Raw genomic sequence first — 25,218 nt, forward strand, 5'->3', positions numbered from 1 at the left:
ACCCTACAGACAGTTCTCAGAAAGCATTAACATGAAAAGCTGGTTGGAGTTAGCCCAGACAACAATTGGACATTAGTATATGACATATTAGTATATAAAACAAAAATAATTAAGTATGACAAAGCAACTTGCTTCATACTTATTAAAATGTTATAAAACATCATGGATAATCCTTCATAATTACAATGTCTTATGAGTTAAACAAATGCACAATTCATAAAAAGCACAGAAATCAACTGTAATGTGAAAGAAAAATAAATGTAAAAAGGATTATAAAAATTCAAATTACGGGGGGCTGGAGAGCTGGTTCAGTAGTTAAGAGCACTCACTGCTCTTCTAGAGGTCCTGAGTTCAATTCCCAGCAAACACATGGTGGCTCACAACCATCTGTAATGAGACCCAATGCCCTCTTCTGGTGTGTCTGAAGAGAGCAATGGTGTACTCACATATATAAAATAAATAAATCTTAAAAAACATCAAAATTACCCGTGTAGGTTTATATAAATGTGTACATAATAAAAGCTATCTAAGAATATATATTTTCTGCAAACATCACTAGTATATTCAGCCACACAATAGTGGTCAGTAGAGTACATTTAGTGGAGTTACAATGAGAGGAGCAGGGATTAATACCAAAAACATTAAACTATGTACATGAGATAAAATCCCCATTGAAGATAAAATTAAGACAAAAGTATATGTTTAGAAAATAAAAAAGTAATCAGAAAGACTGATTTTGGAGATTGTGGCTGTCACCATAGCAGGGCACAATACAAGCAAATCCTTGAGCCCTAATTAATGTATTTCAAAGCATACATTACAATGGAAATAAATGTTCTAAGCTTTCAACTCAAAACCTAGGAAGTGGCCCATCCAATCAACTAAGAGGCTAGGAAAAAACCTCTTAGTCTATTGTAATTAATTTATCATAATAAAGCAAAAAGCTGAGACTGCCACCAAAGAAAACAAGCAAAAATTAAGATTTTTTTAAGTCATTAAGATTTAAATTTATTATATGTTTATAATAAAGTCTGCTTCGGAGGGAAATCCCTTTGTGAGGCAAACATCTGTTTCTCTGGAGACTTAAACTCACCCTAGAAGCCCTTCTTTTTCACTCCAACAATTCCATTTGCAGACAGGTGGTTTAATGTAGTCACCTTTCCTGTTTAACTGTGTCATCGTTCCTGTTTGGTACACTGAGGCCTGATTACCAGTCTGGTGTTTAAGACTGAAGAAAGCTCTGAGCATGGCTGCCATGACTACCTGGTTTTCCAACTGTCAAAAGAATAATAGACAGCGCATGGCACATTCCTTACCACGCTCACTAAAACACTTGCTTAGAGCCTTCTGGACTGAAGTGCTTGCTGAAGGCTCTGACAGTCACAGCTGCTACAATAAAACCCTCTGGTGGGAATCAGAAGCACGAGGGCTGTGCAGTGGCCTGGGTACTTCTCACATCAATAGAGAGCTTAAATAGAAAAAGATTGGACCTCATCGAGAAGGACAGAGGAAAGTCTCGGAAAAATTCATTTCACAATTAGAGAAATAATAACACTGGAAACGTTACAAAAAAAATTTAGCTATTTCAGAATTTAGAAAATTAACCAAAGATGTGTAACCACTCAGAAGTCAAGTGTTTAATCAAGAAAAACAAACAGGGCTAACCTCATTAAAGATGGTGAACTTGTGGCATTCGAACTCACTGGATTCCCACCACTCACCCCAGAGCATCCAAACTTAAAAACAGTTAGTCTCCGCGTGAGAGATGGCTCAACAGTTAAGAGCACTTGTTCTTACAGAGAATCAGGGCTTGAGTCCCATCATTTGCACTGCGATTTATAACCATCTCTAACTGCAGGTCCAGAGGATTCCAGTGATATTTTTGAGTTCAAAGGGTATCAACATGCAATTGATGTATACACATATATGCCGGCAAAGCACTCACACACATAAAATGAGAAAAAGTAAGTCTAAAGAATTAAAAACAAAATCCAAAAATGGAACAGAGACAGAAGGAAAGGCCATCCAGTGACCAGCCCAACTTGAGATCCATCTCATGAGCAGGCACCAAACCCTGACATTATTACTGATACCATGCTGTGCTTGCAGAAAGGAGCCTAGCATGGCTGTCTTCTGAGAGGCTCTACCAGCAACTGAGTGAGACAGATGCAGACACTTATAGCCAAGCATTGGGCTAAGGTCAGGGACCCCTAGGGAGCAGGGAAGGACTGAAGGAGCTGAAGGAGCTGACAATCCCATAGGAAGAACAACAGTATCAACTAACCTGAACCTCTCAGAGCTCCCCGAGACTAAGCCACCAACCAAAGAACATACATGAGCTGGTCCATGGCCCCCAGCACATACATAGCAGAGGACTTCCTTGTCTGGCTTCAGTGGGAGAGGATGTGCCTAATCCTGTAGAGACTTGATGCCCCAAGAAACAGGGATGCTGGGAGAGGTAGGAGTGGGTGGGTGGTAGAGCACCCTCTCAGAGGCAAAGGGGAGAGGGTGGGTTGAAGAACTTTGGGAAGGTGGACTGGGAAAGGAGACAACAGTTGGAATATAAATAAATAAAATAATTTAATTAAAAAAAAAAACAAAAACAAATAGTCCACACTCTCAGTAAATCATTAGGGTAAGTACCAAAGTGGACTGCATAGATTTGGAGTTAATAAAACACTTGGGAGCTCGGCGAGAAGACTCAATAGTTAAGAATATTGTCTGCTCTTCCAAAGAACCCAGGCAGCATCCACAATGGGGGCTCACAACCAGCTATTAATCCAGTTCCAGAGAATCATACACATTTTTCTTCCTCTGCAGACTCCAGGCATGCATGTGGTACACAGACATACATGTAGGCAAAACACCCAAACACATTAAATAAAATGAAATAAAAATTAAACTCTATCATTGCAAGACAGCTGCTATCATTTGTCCTAGGAATCGTTTGCAGGATTTGCTGTTATTTAACTAGGCTTGGAATATGCTTAGTGCAAACTTCTCTCAAGGGTATTTTAATTTTGTATAAACAGAGTTTATTTGATTTGTTCACAGAGGTCACTAAATTACTTTCTGTTGCTTCTACAGTAAATCATGGTAAGCTTGCTAGTTTAGAGCAAGGCAGAATTGCAAGTCAAAAGTTCAACATAGCCTCCTTGGGTGTAAACAGAGGTGCCAACACAGCTGAATTCCTCTCTGGGGAAATATGAGAGGAGAAGCTAGCTGTTTCTTTAGCTATTCCAAAATCTACAGGCCATTCGAATTCTGTGGTTCGTAGCCATCTTCATCCCTTCGAAACTAGTGCTATCACCCTGAGATTATACACACTTCTTCTACCTTTAATGATCCTCGTGATTGCATTAGCCCCTTCCAAGTAATCAGGGATACATTCCCCACTTTAAATACAGCGCATTAATTTTGTCTTCCAACTGAATTCCCCTTTAATATATGAATTTCCATAGTAACAGTTGTTAGAAGCAGAGTATGCGGATTTGGGTGAGTGTCAGGAACATAAACAAGAAGCAACCAGAAAAGTCTGGGCAGTGACAACTGTAAAAACCACAGAGGCACAAGGATAGGATTTTCAGAACTGTCACACTGCATTATTTTAAATGGCTTTTCAACCAAAAACTAAGACGTACAAGGAAAATAAGAGCATGGGCATCCACAGAACAAGAAGCAGAATAATCTCTTTTCTAAGAAGTCCAGGTATTGGATTTAGAAGACCACATTTTACATTAGCTATTCTGTCTGTTCAGAATCATGGAAACTTTGCTTGGAAAGATAAATGAAAAGAAAAAATAAAACTTTATATGATATAGAGGGTAATGATATAGAGGGCAGAGTTTATTTAAAAAGTCAAGTAGAAACTCTGGAATCCCAAATTTCAGTAAGCGCTCAAAAGAATCTTTGAGAAGCATGTTGGAAGAAGAAACAGTCAGTGGGTTTGAAGACAGCGAGATCACACAGGTTTAGAAGAAGAAATATGAAAGATTAAGAAAGATGAATCTGTCTTTGGAGGTGCATAGGACATTATCCAACATGACAGGAGTTCTTGAGAACAGGAGAGAGAAACAGTTCAAAAGAATAACTCAGAGAAAGTGGCTAAATCTTCCCCAAGTCTGAAGAACAACAATTGTTTTCATATCCAATAGACAACACTAGTTTTCATATTTGATAAGCTTGACAAGCTCCTACTTGAAAAACATCAAAGACATGTATAATATAACCAAACTGTTTTAAACCAAATGTGAAACAAAAAAAAATCTTAAAATCAGCATGGGAAAAACATAACTTATCATGTACAAGGTGAGTCTAGCAGCTGATTTCTCATCAAAATCCTTGGAGGGTAAAGGCAGTAGGCTAACAAATTATAGGACTGAAAGAAAGTGACTAGCAGCAAAGAATTCACTAGCCAAAAATTAAATCATTAATGTCATTAAATCATTAATGACAGTTGGCATTTAGAATTTCCCTAGGTAAGCAAAACAACAAAGTCTCAAAAAGTTCAGTGCTAGCCCAGGTCCCACAAGAAATGCTAAACCGAAGTTTTCAGTGTGATAATTAATATGTAGGAATAAATTAGGGACACTGGTAAAGGTATCAAAACAGAGAAGGATAAAAGACAGTAAAAACTATAAATTTGGAGGGTTTTCTTTTCTTATTCATATGAAATACCATGGAACCATAATAGTAAATTAGGTTGGCTGGCAGATGATGGAAAGGAAGGGGAAGAAAAACAGAGCTGCCTGGAAACAAAAATCATATACAACAAAACTAAACCACTGTTAATTGAAAACATTATTATGCTTGAAAATATTATTATTCAGATAGATGCAAGTTATAACCCTCAGTACATACACTACAAACAAAACTAAAATATATGTCTGAAGAATAGATACCATTGGTTACTCCCAGGAAGGTCACACCATTTATGTGTAAAAATAGCCATTTCTCTAAGCTGCCTCTTTCTTTTACCCAGGGTTATGGCTCTATTAAAAATATTCTCAAAATAAACCATAACTTTGCTTCAAAAATAACATGCTAATTATAAATATATACATGTTAAGCCAGAGTCCCAACATGTATTGAGAAAAGGAAAAATTATCATTAAAAATTAGAGACATCAATATCTTCCTTTGAATAACACACAGGAATAAGGTAACAAACAAACGAGGAAGATATCTGAAGTTGTCCACTGGCTACTTCATATACATGCAGGTGACTCCAGCTGTACATATATGTACATACAAGCATATGCCATACATATACATGCACACTCCACTCAGAAAGCTGAAGGCCAAAGGCTCCTATCCAGGTACGATCTTTGGTTATGGTTAGCATCCCAGGCTGACAAGAACCAAAAGGATCAGAAATACCCCAAATTTTGAGCAGATTATTTGTCTTTTGTCTAGAGCCATACCATCCTGAATATACTTGATCTGGTCGGATTATATACCTGTCTTCAGAAGCTTATGATAACCCTTTATTTCAAGTCAAAGAGAATAACATCATAAAGTCATACAATATCTACAAGGAAAACCCAATGTCTCTACCCAATATCGGAGATAAAAGTAAATGCAATATAAATATGTATTTTTTCTATAGCATTTACACGCTGTAGTCTTGATTTAGGAGGTCAGTGTTCTGTGAGGGTGAATGGTACTCGCTTCTCTGGTTTCTTTTCATTTTTTTCTTCTCCCCGAAACAGCATGTACACACCATGCCAAAAACCACAGTACCTTCTTGAAACATCATGAGCTGGACTCTGTCTAGTCCTTCAGCCATTTGGGGCATAAACTGACTATGTGAAATCCTGGTTAAGTCTGAATTAATTAAAACTGATGTAAAAGTGACGCCAGTGATTTAATGCCCCCTATTCACTGATATCTGAAAACAGCGGAAATAAATTAATCCACACTAAAAACATAGTTCAGCAGAATCCTGACCTCAACTTGGCCATGAAGAAAGAAACAGAACAGTTCCCTAGAACATTCCCAAGTCTCCACGAGGCCACAGGCAAGCTATTAAACAAAACACAGAAATGATAGAGAAACCTTGTTTGAGTGGGTGTTAGCAGATGTTAGCCAAGTAAATACTTTTAAAATATAAAATAAAAATAAGGAGTCCTCCTAATGTTTTTATGAGACAGCTAATACAGACACAAAAGGGTTCCCAGCCAAGGGGAAAGGCAGCAGCCCTTTAGCATGGTTGTTAAAGGAGTACAGGGAGAAGGGCCAGGAGCCAAACATGTGTTTTGCCAAAAACGGTCCTCCTGCTACCATTTACAGATGCTGACTGGGAGACAGGCACTGAGCTAAGACTTTCATGTGTCGTCCTTCACTGAAACCTCAAACGACCCTCACAACTATTATCAACCTTACGGATGAGGACTTTAAGAAGATTCACATCTAAGCTTAGTGTCTCACAGACATTAGGTGACCATTTAAGACCCACATTTGAAGCCCATGCTTTTACACTACAACGTTCTATTTCTTCTGGGTTTATCACCTTGGCTGATTTTTTTTCCATAGGAAATAATTACGTGCAGATGAAATGAATGCTTGTGTTATTAGACTTCAAATAACTACTTGTTTGTAGAAACATCTGTCTCACTTGGCAAATATTTTGGGTTTAGATATAACTTCATAATTTGGTCTAGAGAACAAAAACTTCCAGAATTATGAAACTTTTGATGATCAAAAAAAAAGACCACCTACTGAGCACTCCTGCTGTTTATAACAGACAGATTCCATCCCTGGAAAATTCCATGAGAATGTTCCTCGTCTCATGGTCATGGCTTGGTGATCTAGTCCAAGAGACCATGCCTTCTTCCTGCACTTATTTCAACTCTTGTTAATTTTTTTTTTACAATGATGGAGAAGAATAGAATAATCTAAGATATTTTTATGAGAAATGAAAGTATTGAGAAATTGCAATACCAAATATTATAGATTGAACATTTTGTGTGACAACTGTAATAAGTGCCTAGTTTCAGAGTACAGTGCTCATCTGTAAAGACTGGCTAAACAAACTTAACTAAATGTGACTGCTGAGTGTGTTATGTGAGTTAACAATGGAATGAAGCTACATGATTGCTTTCCTATATATTTTCTCAATTTTTCTTTCAGTTGGCTATCGTGAATTGGACATAGCATTTGGTAGCACTCATACAGTAAGAGAAGAAAGGGTATATCATTTCTCCCTTATTCCAAGTACATTAGCTTCTATGACTGAGCTCTTTATGAAGTCAAATTTGTATCTACAGTAATTGGAGAGACCAAGTCCAAATAATATGCAATTGTTTCAATATGTGCATCTTTAAGTAATTTCTTTCAAAATATATTTTGCATAGTTCTTCATATTTCACTAGATTGTTCTCTCAGCCTCTGAGGTCTATTCAAAGTCTTTAATTAATCAATTTCTAGGAAACTCTTATATTTTCACATCTCTAATTATCATCATGAGTATTAATATATGCATAGTAGAAGACAGATTCAAGTTTGGAGCCTCGGGCTTCCAATGGGGACGTTGCTGTCCTCAGCGCCAAGAGGAGACACAGCTTTTGTCCAGATTCCAGGCACAAGCATGTAGACAACCACTTCCTCCAGGTTCATCATTACAAACCCACTTCATCATTATTTTCTGTTCTGGAGATGAGCTGTTATCCAGACAAATGAATATCACAGCAGATGGAATGTTTTAAGCTCTTGTTCGAGCTTACCTCTCTGTTGTGATTTGTGTGAAGGAGATAGGGCCATGTTCCCCACTTTATTTGGCAATCTCCACTGAGCCTTTCTCAGCAACTAAGCCCTGTTTCTCTTTTTTTGCACATGAACTCAGATGAGTACAACTTGCTTCCCTTATCTTTGATGATGTTTCATGAAGATGTACACCCAAGTCATGTCTTCTGACGCTTTGCTACCATGGTCAGATGTACATCTACAGACATGTATTTTCCTTAGGTACTTTTTTCTTTTCCATTGTTGATTTTTATTATACTCTAAATAAATCTTTCATCATCATATATAGTAATAGGTATCATTATGATAAGTTCATATATATATACACACACACACACACACACATACACACATATATATGTGCACCATTGTACTTTGTTCCTATTTGATGAAGGATTCAGGGACTCAAGTTTTCAGTTTTTCTGGAATTAACTGACAAAGCTCTATAACACCCTTTATTGACTCAGTATTTGTCCAAATACTGCCATTGTACTATGCAAGGAAGATGGAAGGCAGTTCAGAGAAGGAGAAACTACAGGCCATACACAATTTGGCAACTTTTAAATGCAAGCACAAACTTGAGGAGTTGCTTGAGACAACTGTCAAGGAACACTGGGATGACAGAGATAGACTCATGCAAAACTTCACAAATTAAAGGCTAATTAAATTAAATTAATTAAATTAAAGGCTAGCAGTGTCTGTGTGTTCCCAGTCTCTCAAGGATAAGGAACCAATTAGAAATGGGTTACTTTTTGATATTATCTTTCAAATTAATTATTCTTTTTTTCAAATTAATTATTCTTAAGGAGCATGTTTATATGTGCAAATGTGTTCATAGTGGGTGTTCCTATTTGATGGACCATGGACAGAAGAAATTGGTTTATGGAAAACATTTAGCGAACAAAATATTTTTTCTGGCTGGCTCACTCAAATAAAAGAATATATGTAAAGAAGCAAATTAGAAGAATTCAATGGGCCATTGGCATTTTAAAAATCATTCAGTTTACTTTATTATATATCAACAAATGCAACCACCTACTATGTAACTTGAATTATGTTAGACCCTGGGATGTTGTTTCAGGTTGGATCCCCCAGTAAATGTGGAAGGAATATGTGGATAAATTGACATCTAAAGAAATAAAAAGGTGGACAAACCACATGACTAAAACAAAATGAACAATGTGTACATGGAGATGTCAAAGCACTTCTGCAAAACTCCAGACCTTGTCCTGATAAACCTGTGGGGAACCAAAGCAGTCTATTCAAAGTCTTCCACCTTCCACGTTTACAGTGAAGCTATGATGTTGATGATATGTTCCACTGACACCCAAACACTTTATGAAAGCACATAGAAGAAGATCCTGAGTCAACGGTAGCTCCAATTCACAAAATAAAAACCTTGCACAAAAATTGGAGACAAAGTCGAGGCTCAGCCCTGATGCTTCATCTTTTCCAACAAACTCTTCTGTAGAGGATTATTGTTTAAAGTGATATGAATCATTTTTAAACATTGAAGAACGAAGAGATATCTCAGAGGGTAAAGAACTTGCCATGCAATATGAGGAACCAAGTTTGGAGTTTGGCTCTGCAGAACCCATGTAAAAATCTGGATTATGTGTGGCAGTCTATGGACACTCTAGAGCAGGAGGACAGACATAGGAAATCCACAGAGCAAATTGGCTAACCAGGCTAGCCTAAATGGTCAGCACAAGATTCTAACTCAACAAATAAGGTGACAAGCAATTGAGAATGACGCCTGACATCAACTTTTTGCTTTCACATATGTAGAATAGCTTCATGTGCTTATGCATACATGCACACACACACACACACACACACGCATGCACACGCACACACACCACATGCTTCTACCCATGTGCACCGCATATACATATACACACACTCATAAAAACTTGAGCATCCTATTTAACAACCTGAAAACTGAAGACATTTATGAGCAACTGTAATTTCAATGAATTATGTAGGTTTTTTCCCATATAGATGAAATTAAACATTTTCTTTCCACATTTGGAATTTATAGAAGCTTTATTTTCCCTTTTCTCCTGTGCTTCTGAACCACCCATTAAAGAGAGCCATCAAGGTGGGAAGGCTACTTATAATCCTTCCTGGCTTGAGAGGTAGAGACAAGTAGATCTCCAGGGCTGGCTGGCTAGCTGGCTGGCTGGCTTAGTCTAATCAGCCAGTACCAGGCCTGGTGAGAGACTCTGTCTCAAAAAAAAAAAAGGCAGTTTAGGAAGATGACAATAGTAGACACATACAAGCCACATTATATAGGCTCAGTATATGCATATGCTGATCAATAATTACAGAAGAGGTCATGAGGGAGTGTAGGACATGGGAAAACTTGGAGGTAGGAAAGGGAGGGGTGCATAATATGAATATAAGATACATGTATTACATTCTCAAAAACTCAAAATACTTTAATAATAATAAACCCACAAGGTGGATAGCACAGGAGAAATGACACTGACAGTTGATCGGTGATGTACATATGTGTGTTTGCTCACATGTGTGCACATCCCCAGCCTGCATGCACTCACACACATGCATACTCACATACAAGAGAGAGCCATAAAGATACTCTTACCATGCACATGCAGTTGAGTGTGCTGGTGTGCTTCTCCAGCTGCATTGGTAGCCACACATGTATATCTACCAGTATCTTCCAAAAGGGCCTTGGCAATCTGTAGAACTCTACCAGAGGACTGTATCTAATTGGGAACAGAAAGCATGGCAGTATTTTATGTTTAGATGTAAAAGCATCCACTGAGTTAGAAAAGTTCATTTAAACGTGTAATGTTTAATTGTAGTGTTATATCTTAAGCTAATCCAATATATGAGAACCAGAGTGCCTCATTATGAATGAGAAAATAGACTAATTTGCCTTTAAAAACTTATTATTATTCATTTGAAGACACAAAATAAAATAACTTAAGGCTGGCCTGCTGGTATAATCGTAAAATCCTTTTGAGTGAGAGACCGGACTATAAAGCATGTGATGAAAATTTAAACTCTCTGAAAAAAAAAAACATGACCACATTTATGTAACACTTCATAAATGGCTTTAAGGCAACAATCCTTTTTGATGAAATTGTTACAGGGGCCAGAAAAACTGTAAAAGTTATAAAATATGAATAATAGGAATGCCGATAAATTCTTTCTCCATATTCCTCTCTTAACTCCATTGCAACCAGGTCTATGCCCCTTTCAAGCTGGTGAATCACAGGTCACTATTTTAAAACTGATTAGTCCATAGTCACCAATAACATCTAATCACATTACCCAGTAGTCTCTGCAGTTAAATATAGTCTCTCTTACCATCCATTGCATTGGGTGTCCTGACTTCTTGATGGTCTGTACTCACTGGGCATTAAGATAGAGTATTCCTCCATTCTTACTTTCAGGCTCTCCTAGACATTACTTTACAGAAACTGCTTCCTCTTTCTGCTGTACAAACAGGAATGGTAACTCTCTAGAGTTTTCATCTAATCCCATGACTTTGGTTAAAAAAAAAAAAGATACTAAAGCCCACATCTGAATTTACAGTCTCAGCCTCTGCTGGTCTTCTGAACTCTACACTCATAGTCTTAGGACAGGTTGACATGCAAACTGTCCAGAACTAGGTTCGTAAATTATTCCCTCCTATTCCTAAAACTGACTTGTCATTGGATTTTCCCAGTCTTGCTTAATGGCGCCCACAGTTTTTCCAGACATCTGGGTTTTGGCGCCCACGTTGACTTCTATTAATTATACCATAGCCATGTGTCTCAGATCTCCTGTTTTCCACGTTCACCACCACTGTGGGATTATGATGGCTTCTTAACTGATGTTCCAGTGTCTCCAACCTCCCCAGTTGTTAATCTATCTTGCACTCTGTTGCCAGAATAATTTATTTAAGAAGGAAATTTGATCCCTTTCCTAGTCTGCTTTCAAAGCTCATTCATGGCTCCCCACTTTGCCCAGGAGGAAATCTGAACTCAGCTTAGCCCTCCAGGCTCACCACATTCCAACCCCAAATGATCTCTCCATGGTCCCAAGTGAATTCCCAGCTAACCTATTTTCCAGTCAAGCTGTGCAATCACGCTAAGCAGTGCGTTTATACATATGTTTTCACCCCTACGACTTTGCACCTGGCTTTTAATGTCATAACTTCTTGACACCTTCATTGGCTTGATCTCCTCTAGTCTTTCCTTGTAGCTCCTTATGCTTTGGGTTAACTTACTTGTGTCCAAAGTTTGAAATATAAACAGTATGCCAATACTTCCAGCCATATCATTCTGCTGCTCTCCACAACCACTGACAATGACCCACTGATATGTCCACCATCTCTGCCAATGTATCTCAAACTGATGGAAACTCCAGAAGCCTGAAACTAAAATCACAATACCTTCCTTTATGCTCTTCCAGAGTGTCCTATCTCACTGGTGGTCAGTGCCATCCCTGTAATTATGTAGTTTAGAGTCTCAGTTTTCCTTATACACCCCCTGTGTCTCTCATCTTTCATAACCTATCCTTCATCAATCTTCAACGACTCAACTATTGTATCAAATTATTCTCTTCTCTGTAACTGGTATACAATACCAAATTTCTACCTCTGTCTCCTAGAGAAATGCAAATTGGTTCTAAGTGGTTTTGCATATCAACTCTTAGCTCACCAACTTAATTTTTCAGGAAGGATGCAAGTTAACTTCAGTCATGTACTATATACAGCAGTGATTTCACCAACAATGGTCCATATAAATGATGACATGTACTTTCAAGTCCAAGAGTACTCTAGACTATGCCATCTAGGGTTGTGGAGGAATACCATGATGTTTATTAAGTGATGAAATTGCTGGATTATGTCTCTTATATATAATCCTTGTTAAGTAGTGTGTACACTACTTAAAATGTACACTTGCTCATGTTACTCCTCAGTTCAAACTCTTTAAGTCTCCAATTGCCTTTGTAAAGATAAGGCAATCAGTATTGCGTAAGTGGTTCCTACATGCACCACTGCTGTATGCCAACACCCCTCTTCCTTTCCTCTCTTCCTCAAAACACTGTTTGCATTCAGATCCCGAAGAGGGAGCACACTCTCCTTGATGTTTGTCTATACCCACACTTACCCAGACTATATCTGAAGTCTGTGTACTGAGTTTTTCCTTCTTACAGAGGTCTACATTTAATTCTACCAGATATGAAACAGAATTAATAAGCAAATAGACATTTACATCATTTCTATTAGAGAAAGAACTCAAGACAGGGATTCACTAGCTTGCTTAGGGCAGGCTCAAACTTTCTCTATAGCCAAGGTAGAACATCAATCCTTCTGCTTCAGGCTCTTGAATAGCTGACTATACTCACCTATACCACTTGGTCCAGCTGTTTCTGATGTCTAAGTGTATCAATTAGGTAATATAGTTAGAAATCTGTCATCTACTCAACTGCTTACCTAGTTTCTAATTCCTTAAATATTCACTAAGACATAATTAAATGACAAGAGGGCACAGTCAACATATTAGTCAGAAATAAGTTTTATTCATTTGACATCAATTTTGGAAGGCATAAAGCAAAATCATCACACCAACTCCTATGCTAAGATCTCTATCTGTCAGATTAGTTAATTCCATTAAGAAACGAAGGAAAACCGATTTTAACCAAATTTCTGCCAACTGCACCCTCTAAGAAAATCTATAATTAAGAAAAAAGTGAGATGATAAAATTAGCAAGACGTAGAAAGCTGTCTGAATCTGGCTCAGTATCTTACACTCACTCTGAGGTTTCCTTGGGCAGTGTTCACAGGCTGGTCATCCTTCAGCCATGTAATGGATGGATTTGGAATGCCGTTGGCTATGCACTGCAAGGTGATTGGCTTGTATTTCACCACAGACTTCTCAGGAAGGTCTGAGGACTTGATTGTTGGAGGAACTAGATGAAAAGAAGAGTGGGGGAGAATGAGGCGACAACACTTATACGAGCAGCCCAAAAGAACTCAGGTTAGAGAAAGAAAACTCTAGGCATAAAATTGGGATCTATGTGTTGGATATATCCAGAAAGAGGTAGAGGGAGAAATGAGTGTGTGTGGTCAAGTTACATCATATGCTTATATAAAATTCTCACAGGATTAGCAAAAACATTTAACATATGCTAAGGGACCTGAAACTTTAAATTTTTGTAAATAATTTATTTCACAAAGAATGAGACAACTTCATTTTACATTTAAAGTATAACTTTTAGCCATTTTAGATAACACTTACTCGTCCCTCTGAGTTTTAATTATTCAAATAACCAAAATGTTCATATGGTTGCTGAGACCTTACATGTATGTTTGGCTCGCTCACCTATTGGCTTATTTTCCCAATTGATAATTATCATTATCCTTTTCTCTGAAGTGACCTCATTAGACTAGCTTCACACTCAAGCAGTATTTATACATTTGACTTTGTCTCTAGTAAGGCTGACTGAACCTGGGCCGTAAAGGTGATTGAAGCTGGGCTTACTGGTTAGTTCTCTCTCAAGAATCTGGAATTGAGACCGTGGACTAGATTTGTTTGTGTTTAATGGTGGGACATGGAAAAACAAAATTTAAAAGAGAATATACAGAAACAGAAGGAAGAATGTAGTTGACATTCACAAATTCCTCTCCTGTGCACTCTAAATGGCTCTTCAGTTTCTGGTTCCAGTCCCTTCCTTCTCAAGTTCTGCTGGCAAGTGGAACACATAATGCCCTGGCAGAGGTTTGTTCTTGTCATTAGATTCATGGTCATAACCTTAAATGGGCCAGTTCTGTGAATGTACTTATGTTCCTGGATCCTACAATTGTACCCTAAGCCTTGCTTCTAAAAAACATTGTTTATAATCATTCCTGCTTGGGTCAAATCGTTAAAGCTTGACATAACCCCATTTACTGGGAAGTTGCTGCCTTCCTCTTCTCTCATAGTCTATCTCCCTCTTCACCCTTTGACACCACATGCAATACACTTGCTAACACTTAACTTTTGTCTAACCTAATTCAGGTGATACTTTGGTTGAATCTCTGCATCAGGAAAAGAATCTGCCATATTTAACTGCAGCTGCCCTTTTTGCATTACTTTATACAACTCAAGACTTCTCTAGATGACTCTACTCCCATTTGGATTAGATGATGAATACAGCCCAGGGTAGGTTCAAGTGCACTGCACCCATCTCTTCTTCAGCGTACCGTGGACTGTCACTTCAAACTCCTTCCTGTGATCTCCTGCAATGTTCGTTGCCACACACTGGTAAAGGCCTGTGTCTGACACTTGAGCCTGGGCAATAACCAGTTTCCGACCATTTAGTAAGATCTTGAATCCATCTCTCTCATCAATTAATTGACCACCTTTTAGCCACCTATGGAAAAGGGCAAAAAAAATAATTTAGATACATTTTGCCTATAAGCATTTTCCTAGAGGTCGTGTGTATGCTATATTTACTATCTACTATTCATTCACCTAATCTCCTAATTAATTGCTATAAAACAATATGGAGAAAAGAAATCGAAAGAAAACAGTCTCTCAGAGAGACTGGCATAGAGTTAGACCTTAAGAACTTTATAATGAGTTCATTATCCTTCTAGTCAGCCTAGGTTGCAGAAGGGGACAAATGATACTATTCACTGCAATGTTTAAATAATATTGACCAATGAGATGCAATTGAGCTTGCGATGTTTGTAAATCAAATACTGAAATCATAGAGGTTTATAGCTTTGGGGAGGTTATCACTTAATAATCTATGAACTGTAGTCATCTAAATATCCTTTTTCATGCTTCATACCACTTTAGAATTGTAAATTGAATATTCACTAATGCTTTGAGAGTGTCAAAAAGAGAGCAGGAATCAAGGCAAGCGTGTAAGCATGCTGAGGTCTTCCATTTCTCCAGTGTTGTTTCTTTTATTCTTTTTATTTAGTAGTCTTACATGTGTCCGTGCCTCAGGGAACTCTAATGTTCATAGTGCTTAATACTGTATATCTTTTGACTAAAAATAGAATTTCTGAGATAATATATAGAATTTTCCAACTGTGACAATATGTGCTTTTTGAATATCAAGTACCAGCTGCCTTGTACATAGACTATATCTCTTCAAAGAGGAAGATGACTTTGAACTGATACTTCTCAATGTCAAAATCTCTCCAAACATTTATATTAAAAAGTGAGAGAGGTATTTAGAAGACATACCAAAATGCTTACATGATAGTTGGTGGGGGAGAGCCTGAGACCTGACAGTCTAGCTCCAGTAAGTTATTTGCCAGCACAATGAAGTAAGATGTTTCATCTCCTCCTTCCACAGCCGGTGGCACTAGAAAGAAAGACAGAACAAAACAAAAAGACAGAGTGTAGCAGGCAAAAAAAAATGTCTACAGGAAGGAACACACCCTGACATCAAACAATTCGAAGTATTTGCTTAGAAACTTGTTACCGTTCAGAAGAGTTTAGTACTCAAGGGGTTTGAGGATGTATGCCTTTTACAATGAGCACTTGCCAAGATGAATGAACTTCTGTCACTGGGGAATTTTCTCTGTCACATACTATGGTGCCATAGATGCTATGCTAATGTAAAAATTATCCATGTTTTATATTGGTTATTTTCATAATAACATCTACCTAAGAATCTCCTGGCTGCAATTATAGTCACAAGATTGCAAGATGATTTGCCCAGGCCCAGAGACTCTTTTCTCCAGCTGGACACAGTGGCAATGACAAAGAGCACCCTTGTCACTCACTGCAACCTGTGGTGGATAGAGTTAGAGAGTGCCTTGGTAAGAGCAAAGCACAGTCATCAAAATCAGTGTTGAGATGCATGGATTTGAGATCAGGGGACTCTACTGAGAACCCCACCAGTTGAAAAGACTTGAAAAGTCCACTACACCTGAACTTAGATTGCATTATTAGTACATGACCCAACATCTGTTCAATAATCCAGCACTGTGAGTCTGACATCCAGGCCCTGGCATCCTTACTTACCTAAGACATCAACTTCATACTTGATTTCCCGTTCACCTGCCACACTGGTAGCCACACATATGTACTGTCCTTGGTCAGCTTCTTGGGCACTCAAGATTTCGAGTTTCTTGCCACCGGCTTCTATGTGGATGTTACCGCTGACTTTCACAGGCACACCATCTTTTAACCACGTGAGAATGGGAGGAGGGTTGCCAGCAGCTTTACACTCCAGGATAAGTGAGTGACCAATAACAACTTGTTTATTTGAAGGAGTGGTCAAGTCACCTTCAATTACTGGAGGAACTGAGAGGGAAAATAGTAAGTAATGTTTCAGGTAGTTCTCCCATAAGAACATAAAAAACATCATAAAAGAACATCTTAAGTAAATAAAAAGGCATTTTTTCCTCATACACTTTGACCACAGGAACCTCCTACATGCTTGATTCCCTCTAAGCCGGTGAGGGAAGAATTTCTCGGTTCAGCCAATCTACAACTATTCTATTTATTCTGGAACGCTATGGATCATTGGGCTAACAAAAGACAAAGTGCAGAGAGGGATCTTAATTCTAGCAACCACTTTACCTTATTGCTGAAAACCAATAATTAAGATGCTCCAAATTTCAAATGAAAGGGCTGGTGGTTAAAGGAACGAACTATGTTTTGCTAGCCTTAGCTTTTGTAAATATTTTTCTGTATTACAACAGAATCTTCCAACTCTTATCTCTATATAGTGAAAAAACTCCCACAAAGGCTTCAATAGAAAAGCAAGTAGATGTCAAGACATTAGAAAGTACTCAGTTGTCTGCTAATTGTATATTTTAAGTTTATGGCTGATAGAATGCCCAAAGCCTCTAACAGTTAGTCCAAGATGGTTTCAGAAGACGGACACTGGACTCCTAGAACATACAGCCTGGATTGTATGTGGACAAACACAACTGGATACCCTGAGTCAAATGACTTGGCTAAAACAAGGTAAGTCATTTCTCATGTATCCATTCCACAGAAAAAATCCCTGCGGCTTCTGCGCTTAGAAGACAGACTGACTTCACCGAAGAGACTATGGAAACCACAGGAACTGTTGGCTAGTGGACTCTGTCATTTTTTAAAAATAATATATAACTGGTAGATTGTTGTTTACTCTTTATCAGACTTCTGACTACATTGACAGCTAAGTTTTCACAATTATCTGTTACCTCATTACCTAAACTCATTTGAAAGACTGCTTGTTTTAACTCATGCTGTTATCTCTTTTGTAAACTTATAAGCTACAGGAAACCCACTCAGATCTACTTCTCATGGATGCCATCCAGATAAGTACATCTGCCTAAAATTCCCACTTACTACCTATAACAAAGGGTGGGATCCCTCTGGGTTTCAAATGTACATCTTAAAAAAAAATTCTTTCTCCAAGTGTTCTTAATCTTATTTCCTACATCTTGTCAAGTCCAGGTGCATCCAATACAGCTCCAGAGAAGCAAACTTCAGATGCTCCATCTCCTGCCACACACACAGCTGCTTCTACTGGACCTGTTCCTTCTGACCTATTCTCAGATGGCTCGCTCCATATACCCTGGACAACAGAAAACAGCTAGCTCTCCTAAGACCGGACAAACATCTCCCATTCTTCTAGGTTTCCCCCTAGAGACACATTGTCCCCAATGTCAGCAGGCAGTAGCCAGATTTCACGACGACCCTATTCCTGCTTCGCCGTCACCTCTTTCTAATTTTTCTTTTTAATTAAACCAAAATGTGGGAATGTTAGTATTCTGTCTAAACTCCACCTCCACAGTCACTTGGCAACAGCCAGGTATGCTCCTCCCCACAGTTACCTGGCAGGCCTGCCCACTATAAAAGGGGCTGCTTGGCCCCCTCCTCTCTCTCTTACTCTCTTACTCTCTTGCCTCTAGCTTCTCCTCTCCCCTCCCCCTTCCCTCCCCCCTCTCTCCACGTGGTCATGGCCGGCCTCCACTTCTCTACTCCTCTCTCTCTTGCTCTCCCATTCTCTTAATAAACCTCCCCTTGTGGAACCGTCTAGTCTGCTGTGATCTGTTACAAGCTGCTTGTGAAAACCTTCAATTTCTATCTGGGGAGTTATTACTTTCTTGCCTTAAACTAAATTCCTATATTGAGAAATTAATAATGTACAATTATATTTCACTCCACCATTATTATGAATTAAAAAGTAATCTTATATTAATAATACCACCAACTATTTTGGAAGGACATGGTAAAGGATATGAACCACACAAAAATGGAGTCAATTGCTGCTAAAACAATATCAGTCAAAACAACAGCTAAATGTTTAGAGCCCTGAAAGATAAAAGTATGGAAAGCCTATGTTTATACAAGTTTCACTGCAGTGTAAAAGCATCATCTGATGAAGAAAAACAATTTTGCTTTTCATCACCTCCAACTTTGTACTGTTTTATACCTTGATAGAATGTGTTTAGCACATAGAAATCATCTGTTTTGGGAACAATAAATGTAATTTCTTACCAAAAAAAAGTACTCAGTTAAGATATCTATATATCCTTACCATAGATGTCAACATGGAATGATTTTTCGGCCATTCCAGCAACGTTGGATGCATGACATGTATACGTTGCTGAGTCAGAGACCTGTGCTCTCGGAATGTGAAGAAATTGTCCTTTGTCAATATAAAGTGCTTGTGAGCCGGATGTGACTACCTGGCCGTCCTTATACCAAGTAATGGCAGGCACCGGAAGCCCCCGTGTCTCACATTCCAGTTTCACTATGCTGTTGAGCAAGGCTGATATTTCTGTGGTAACATTGCCTCCTTTAATACTAGGTGGAACTAAAAAGAAAGATTTAAAAGCAAATGCAAGTTTAGCATCTGAATCACGATAGTAAATGTCATGCTTGCTAACATTTTTAGTTTAACGAACGTGTAAGTTAATGATAGGATATCTGTGGTCACACATAGGTGATTACTTAGATCTGTAAGTCCAAACTGTCTGTACCACTTTCCTTTCCTGTTCCAGATTTCAGAACAACACCAAAGTCAACAGCACAGTTTCAGTAGCTCATGAGCTAGATCACATTAGAGTATCCAAGCAATTTAGCTACAATAAACAAAGCAACACAAACCAAAGCCTCATTTAAAGTTCAAAAATCATACCAAAAAGTAAAGCCAAAAAAAAATCCAACCCTGACACTGTTACTGATACCATGTTATGCTTGGAGACAGGAGCCTAACATGGCTGTCCTCTGAGAGGCTCCACCAGCAGCTGACTGAGACAGATGCAGATACTCACGGCCAAACATTGAGCTGAGGTCGAGACCCCTATGGAAGAGTTACAGAAAGGACTGAAGGAACTGAAGGGGATGGCAACTCCATAGGAAGAGCAACAGTGTCACCTAACCTAGACCCCTGGGAGCTCCCAGAGACTAAGCCACCAACCAAAGAGCATACATGGGCTGGTACATGGCCCCTGGCACATATGTAGCAGAAGACTGCCTTGTCTGGCCTCAGTGGGAGAGGATATGCCTAATCATATAGAGACTTGATGCCTTAGGGAAGGGGAATGCTGGGGTGGGGGAGAGGCAGTAGTTGGGTGGGGTGTGGAGGAGCACCCTTTCAGAGGCAAAGGAGAAAGGGGATGAGGTCAAGAACTCTGGGAGGAAGAATTGGGAAGGGGGGCAACATTTGGAATGTAAATAAAATAATTTTATACATTTAATAAATTAAAAAAAATTATTTAATAAAAAATATTTAAAAATAGATAAATTCTCAAAAAAATTATGCGAGCTGAAGAGATATATCCAGAGAAAGTCAGGTCTTCGGTGAGAATGACAGAGGGCCTGATGACTCTAGGGGCGTTATGAGTACTCAGTTTTAAAGGGCAACTTATTCTGTTGGCTATTCTTGCCTTTGACACAATGATAGATATTACTATTACTAAGCTGTCCTGGCTTATCTGAGGAGTCACTGCAAAGTTTGGCCAAGTGAAAGATTAGTTGCTAAGAGCAATCTATACAGAACAAATATTGATAAAAACATCCTCAGAGAATTCCAAGCAACAGTATCTTCTGAATTGGAATTTGCTAAGCCTTGTTACAACTGATAATGGTAAAAAAAAAAAAAAGAAGAAGGAGGAGGAGGAAGAGGAGGAGGAGGAGGAGGAGGAACAAGAAAAGAATTAGTGAAGTGTGCAGAGCTTGAAGATGTGATGTTTAAACATCTGTGTGCCGTGACTGTATTACTTCTCAGCAAGCTCTTTGTGCAGAATGGCTGTGTTAATGAGTCCCTGGTGTCAATGGTGTGTTTTATTTGTTGTTACTGACATGAACACCACTAATCCTGTGACTCTCCTGAGAAGCAGAACTGAATATCTAGGCTTACAGCAGCTGCATGCCTTGGCATTGATGATGTTTCATTTGTTAAGTTCAGGGAAGAGACTAAATTTCCTTTTTTTTTTTTTTTCTCAATGAGAAGAGTTACATTTAAGTACTGTTACCAAGTATTGAAGAACTTTGGAAATTAATTTTGTTTTAAATAGTGTTTTTCATTGATTTCAATTTCAAATTAAAATGCAAGACACTAAATATGCAAATTAATATTGAAGCAGATACTTGATTCTTTCAGACTCAAGTAGTATAAGGCTACTAAACACATTTCTCAGGGTGCCAAAAGTTCACATCAGAACTGAGACCTTTATTCACCCACATTTTTATTTCATCTTCTAAGTCCACACAGCTAATCTACCGATGTTTGATACAGGTGCGTGTTTCCACACCCCAGACATCCCTATTTATCCCGGAAGCAGAATCTTCCATATAGTTTTCAGCTAGAATTGATTAATTTCCCATTTGTAACGGCATGCTAAAAAGCAAATATTATAAATGTTTTCCTAGAAATGAACGTACTAATAAAAAATCATGTTAAGAAAGTAACGTCAGTATTGAGCAGAACCTATCTATTGTATGAGAATCACATCTTCAAAGATGCCTCAGAATCACATTACCAATCATCAATAATATATCAACATTTGCCATCAATTTGAATGACAGAAAAAATTAGCCCTCTTGAATAATTTTGTCTCCATCTCCCAAGCGCTATACTGAGATTTTGTCTGCCTTGAACTTGTGAAGGTCCATGTATGTTGTCAAAACCACTGTGAATTCATATGTGCAACTGCTTTATTCTATACATAAAGCACTGCTCTCTGGAAGCTGTTCACCACCTCTGGTATTTACAATCTTCCTCTCTTCATGGAAGATTTCTGAGTCTTGTGTAGAAGAGTATGATATATACATCTCATTTAGTCCTGAGCACCCCACCGTCTGTATTCTCTATATGCTAACCTATTGAAGGTATCTGTATTAATTGTCATCTATTGTAAGTAGGAGAAGAGGGTTAAGAGATATACTGATCTATAGGTTCAGCACATTTTAATACTACGTCCCTTTAGCAGAATAATAATAGGTATGGTTTTGGGTTCCATTTCCTGGAGTAAGCCTCAGATCCAAACAGAAAGTGAGTGGCTACTCTCTTGTTTGTGTCACTGTTTCACATCGAGCATATCTTGTCAGGCTAGTTGTTAAAGTAGCTGGCAGGGTTCACAACTGGTGACAGGGATAATTCCTTTTTTCCCCTCTAGAATCATGCATATCACCTTCCAGCATCATAAAAGATAGTCAGTAGGGATGAGGCTTTCAAGTTAGCACTAGATTGATTCCTCCATGTTCAATGAATCAAATATGAGGTATCTTCTGGAACAGGGTCTTATCACCAAGTTTTGAAGAGTAACCAAGACTGTTAGCAATAGCCTGTAATATTCCTCACGTGATGATATGAACATGAAAATAAGGGAAACAAATCTGTTTTAGGCTGAAAGATTCTCTCAATTTAAAATCTACGTACACATTATTCTCAGTTACCTAAAGTATATATTTGTGGGTTTTTTTACTCATAATATTTACATTTTCACAAATGAAATTAAATATCTTAAGGCTGCCTGCTTGAAGGCACAGAGCAGCTTGCTAGAAAAGGAAGGATACTGTTTCCTGAATTACAATACTCAGAACTTCTTAATACAGCATTGTCTTTCAATCAGACAATTCCAGAAGCTCTCTCTTCTGGGTGCCTGCGGGTATCACACAGCATGAACATGAGGATTTAAAGAGGATAAATCCAAGTCCCACAGAAATAGGAGTCTTATTAAAGCTCCTCATTATTCATGATAGATGCTGGCAACAATACAGCAGCTTGGGGAGATGCTGTGTTTGTTGTTTCAGTGGCTGGATCTGGTAGGCAGGCAGTGATGGTAATAACATTTGTGTTTAACTTGGCATCTATACAGCTAATCTTCCAGTGATGGAACTTTTATAGAGGACATGTCTTTTCATGACAGATTTCCCCATCAGGCTTCCATTTTTACACATAAATGATTTTTAAAAATCTGCTTTAAATATAATTTCTTTGATGCAAAATAGATACTAAAACTTGAAACAGACATCTGTATTTTAAAAGTCTCATTTTTAAATGCAGTTAATTAAGTACAAATCAAGCTAGATTTGAGCTGGGTGTTGTGGCACACATCTGCAGTCTCAACCCTTAGTGAGAAGAGGCATGACTTTCAGGTAAACGTAGGCTAAGAGTGAACCACAGAAAGAAAGAAAGAAAGAAAGAAAGAAAGAAAGAAAGAAAGAAAGAAAGAAAGAAAGAAGGAAGGAAGGAAGGAAGGAAGGAAGGAAGGAAGGAAGGAAGGAAGGAAGGAAGGAAGGAAGGAAGGAAGGAAACAAAGAAATAAAGAAACAGACAGACAGAAAGACAGACACAAAAAAAAGACAAAGAAAAAGAGAAAAAGAAGGAAAAGAAAGAACCAGAGCTAAAGTATATATTTTAAGTTTTAAGGCAATGGTATTGCTAGACAATGATAAAAAAAAACCATACATTGACCCCTTACTATAAGCCAAATAAAACTTGTCTAATACATCTAGCATTGTATACTCATAGAAACAATATTACTAATTCCATTGAGATTAAAGGGGTGAGGAAATTAATAAAAAGTCACGAAGCTAGCAATTAGCAGAGCTTTAGTAAAACCACACGTGTTTCTGTCTCTAACGCACACGTTCTTATTAATTACTGAAAAGGGTATTCAGGAAAAGCATAACTTAAGCCATATAAGTGATTTTAAATTCTCTAGGGGCCACATTAAACTTATAAAATGAAAATAGGTAAATAAATTTTAACAATACATTTTACTTAGTCCAATATATCCCAAAAAGAAGTATAGAATAGATCACAAAATTATTAGCTAGGTATCTCATATAAAGCTTTTGTACCATCATTGATATCCAGTGAACATTTTATCTTTATAGTACCTCTCAGGCTCCAGTACCTTCTCACTAGCTACATATAACTACTAGCTGCCATAGTTTAGTACCAGACCCTGAAGTCATTTGGACAATATATCTTTAGATTGCTCTGTATTAGCCAGCAAAGTGGAGGCATGAAAAATAGAAGTTATTATGAAGTTTAGAATCCTTAACAATAAATGTCTAGCAACCAAAACCTTATAATTAAGCAAATATCAGAAGGTGATATGAAGAAAATGAATTAGTACAACATGAAAGAGGCTAAGTGACCACTTTGGATTGAAAGGACCCTGTGACAAGGCAGCAGTGAAGTATGTGACTCTTTCTTCAAGTCTATTATACACTCTATGAAAGGGTGACAGTAGTGTAAGGAGTGGATGCTTGCTAAGATCCACTAGCACATAGTTCTCTTCCTTTCTGCTGTGTTAAGTCTGTGTCTGTGGTGTGCCATTCACGTGTCTACTTAATGGTTCCATTCATAAAAATGACTTTAATCGTCACCTTAATTGGTACTTTGAATACCTGGTCTCCAGTTCAGGGAACTGTTTGCAAAGGATTAGGAGGTGTGGCCTTGTTAGAGGAGGTGTTTCACTGAGAGTAGGATTTGATGGTTCAAAAGCCTGTGCTATTCCCAGGTTGCACTCTCTGTTCCAGGGCTATTACTGTCTGCTATGGCCAGGCTCCCAGCTGTGATGGTTGAGGACTCTGACTCTCTGGAACTGTAATCCTCAAATCAAATATTTTCTTTTATAACTTGCATTGATCGCAGTGTTTTGTCATGGCAATAGAAATGTAACTAAGACATATTATTTATGGTAGAAAAGCAATGAGGAAAATAGAACAATACATGGCATTAAAAATATCACCACACAGTCAGGATAGAAGCTAAGATGGAATGAAAATATAACAACTGAACTGTTGGTGTACTAGTTGATTCAGTGTGTTTTATACATTTACACATACACTTTTTAAAAGATTTTTTTAACATTTAAAGGACACAAGTATTTGATTTATGCTTATGCCAAATAACTAGGGAAAGGTTTACCACATTAAAATTGCTAAATAATTTTAATAAATCCACAGCTATGGCTAAATTGCATTAAAAACTGAATGCATTGTGAAAGTTCAAAATATAAAGGTAGATTCCTTATCTTTACTTGCATAAC

The 25,218-nt window shown here is 38.0% G+C and overlaps 1 protein-coding gene across 1 annotated transcript in view; it reads right to left on the bottom strand.

The window, feature by feature from the left end:
• Positions 1-25,218, bottom strand: part of Hmcn1 (hemicentin 1) — a 402,633-nt gene that overhangs the window by 147,046 nt on the left and 230,369 nt on the right. The window contains exons 31-36 of the mRNA XM_028775780.1: positions 19,245-19,523; positions 16,730-17,011; positions 15,956-16,064; positions 14,947-15,116; positions 13,519-13,673; positions 10,351-10,474 (exon numbers count right to left, since the gene is read on the bottom strand). Coding sequence (XP_028631613.1) covers positions 10,351-10,474; positions 13,519-13,673; positions 14,947-15,116; positions 15,956-16,064; positions 16,730-17,011; positions 19,245-19,523 — 1,119 coding nt within the window. The remainder of the gene's footprint in view (positions 1-10,350; positions 10,475-13,518; positions 13,674-14,946; positions 15,117-15,955; positions 16,065-16,729; positions 17,012-19,244; positions 19,524-25,218) is intronic.

This window comes from Grammomys surdaster, unplaced genomic scaffold (assembly GCF_004785775.1).
Source record: "Grammomys surdaster isolate TR1022 unplaced genomic scaffold, NIH_TR_1.0 259, whole genome shotgun sequence".
NCBI classification, from domain to species: domain Eukaryota; kingdom Metazoa; phylum Chordata; class Mammalia; order Rodentia; family Muridae; genus Grammomys; species Grammomys surdaster.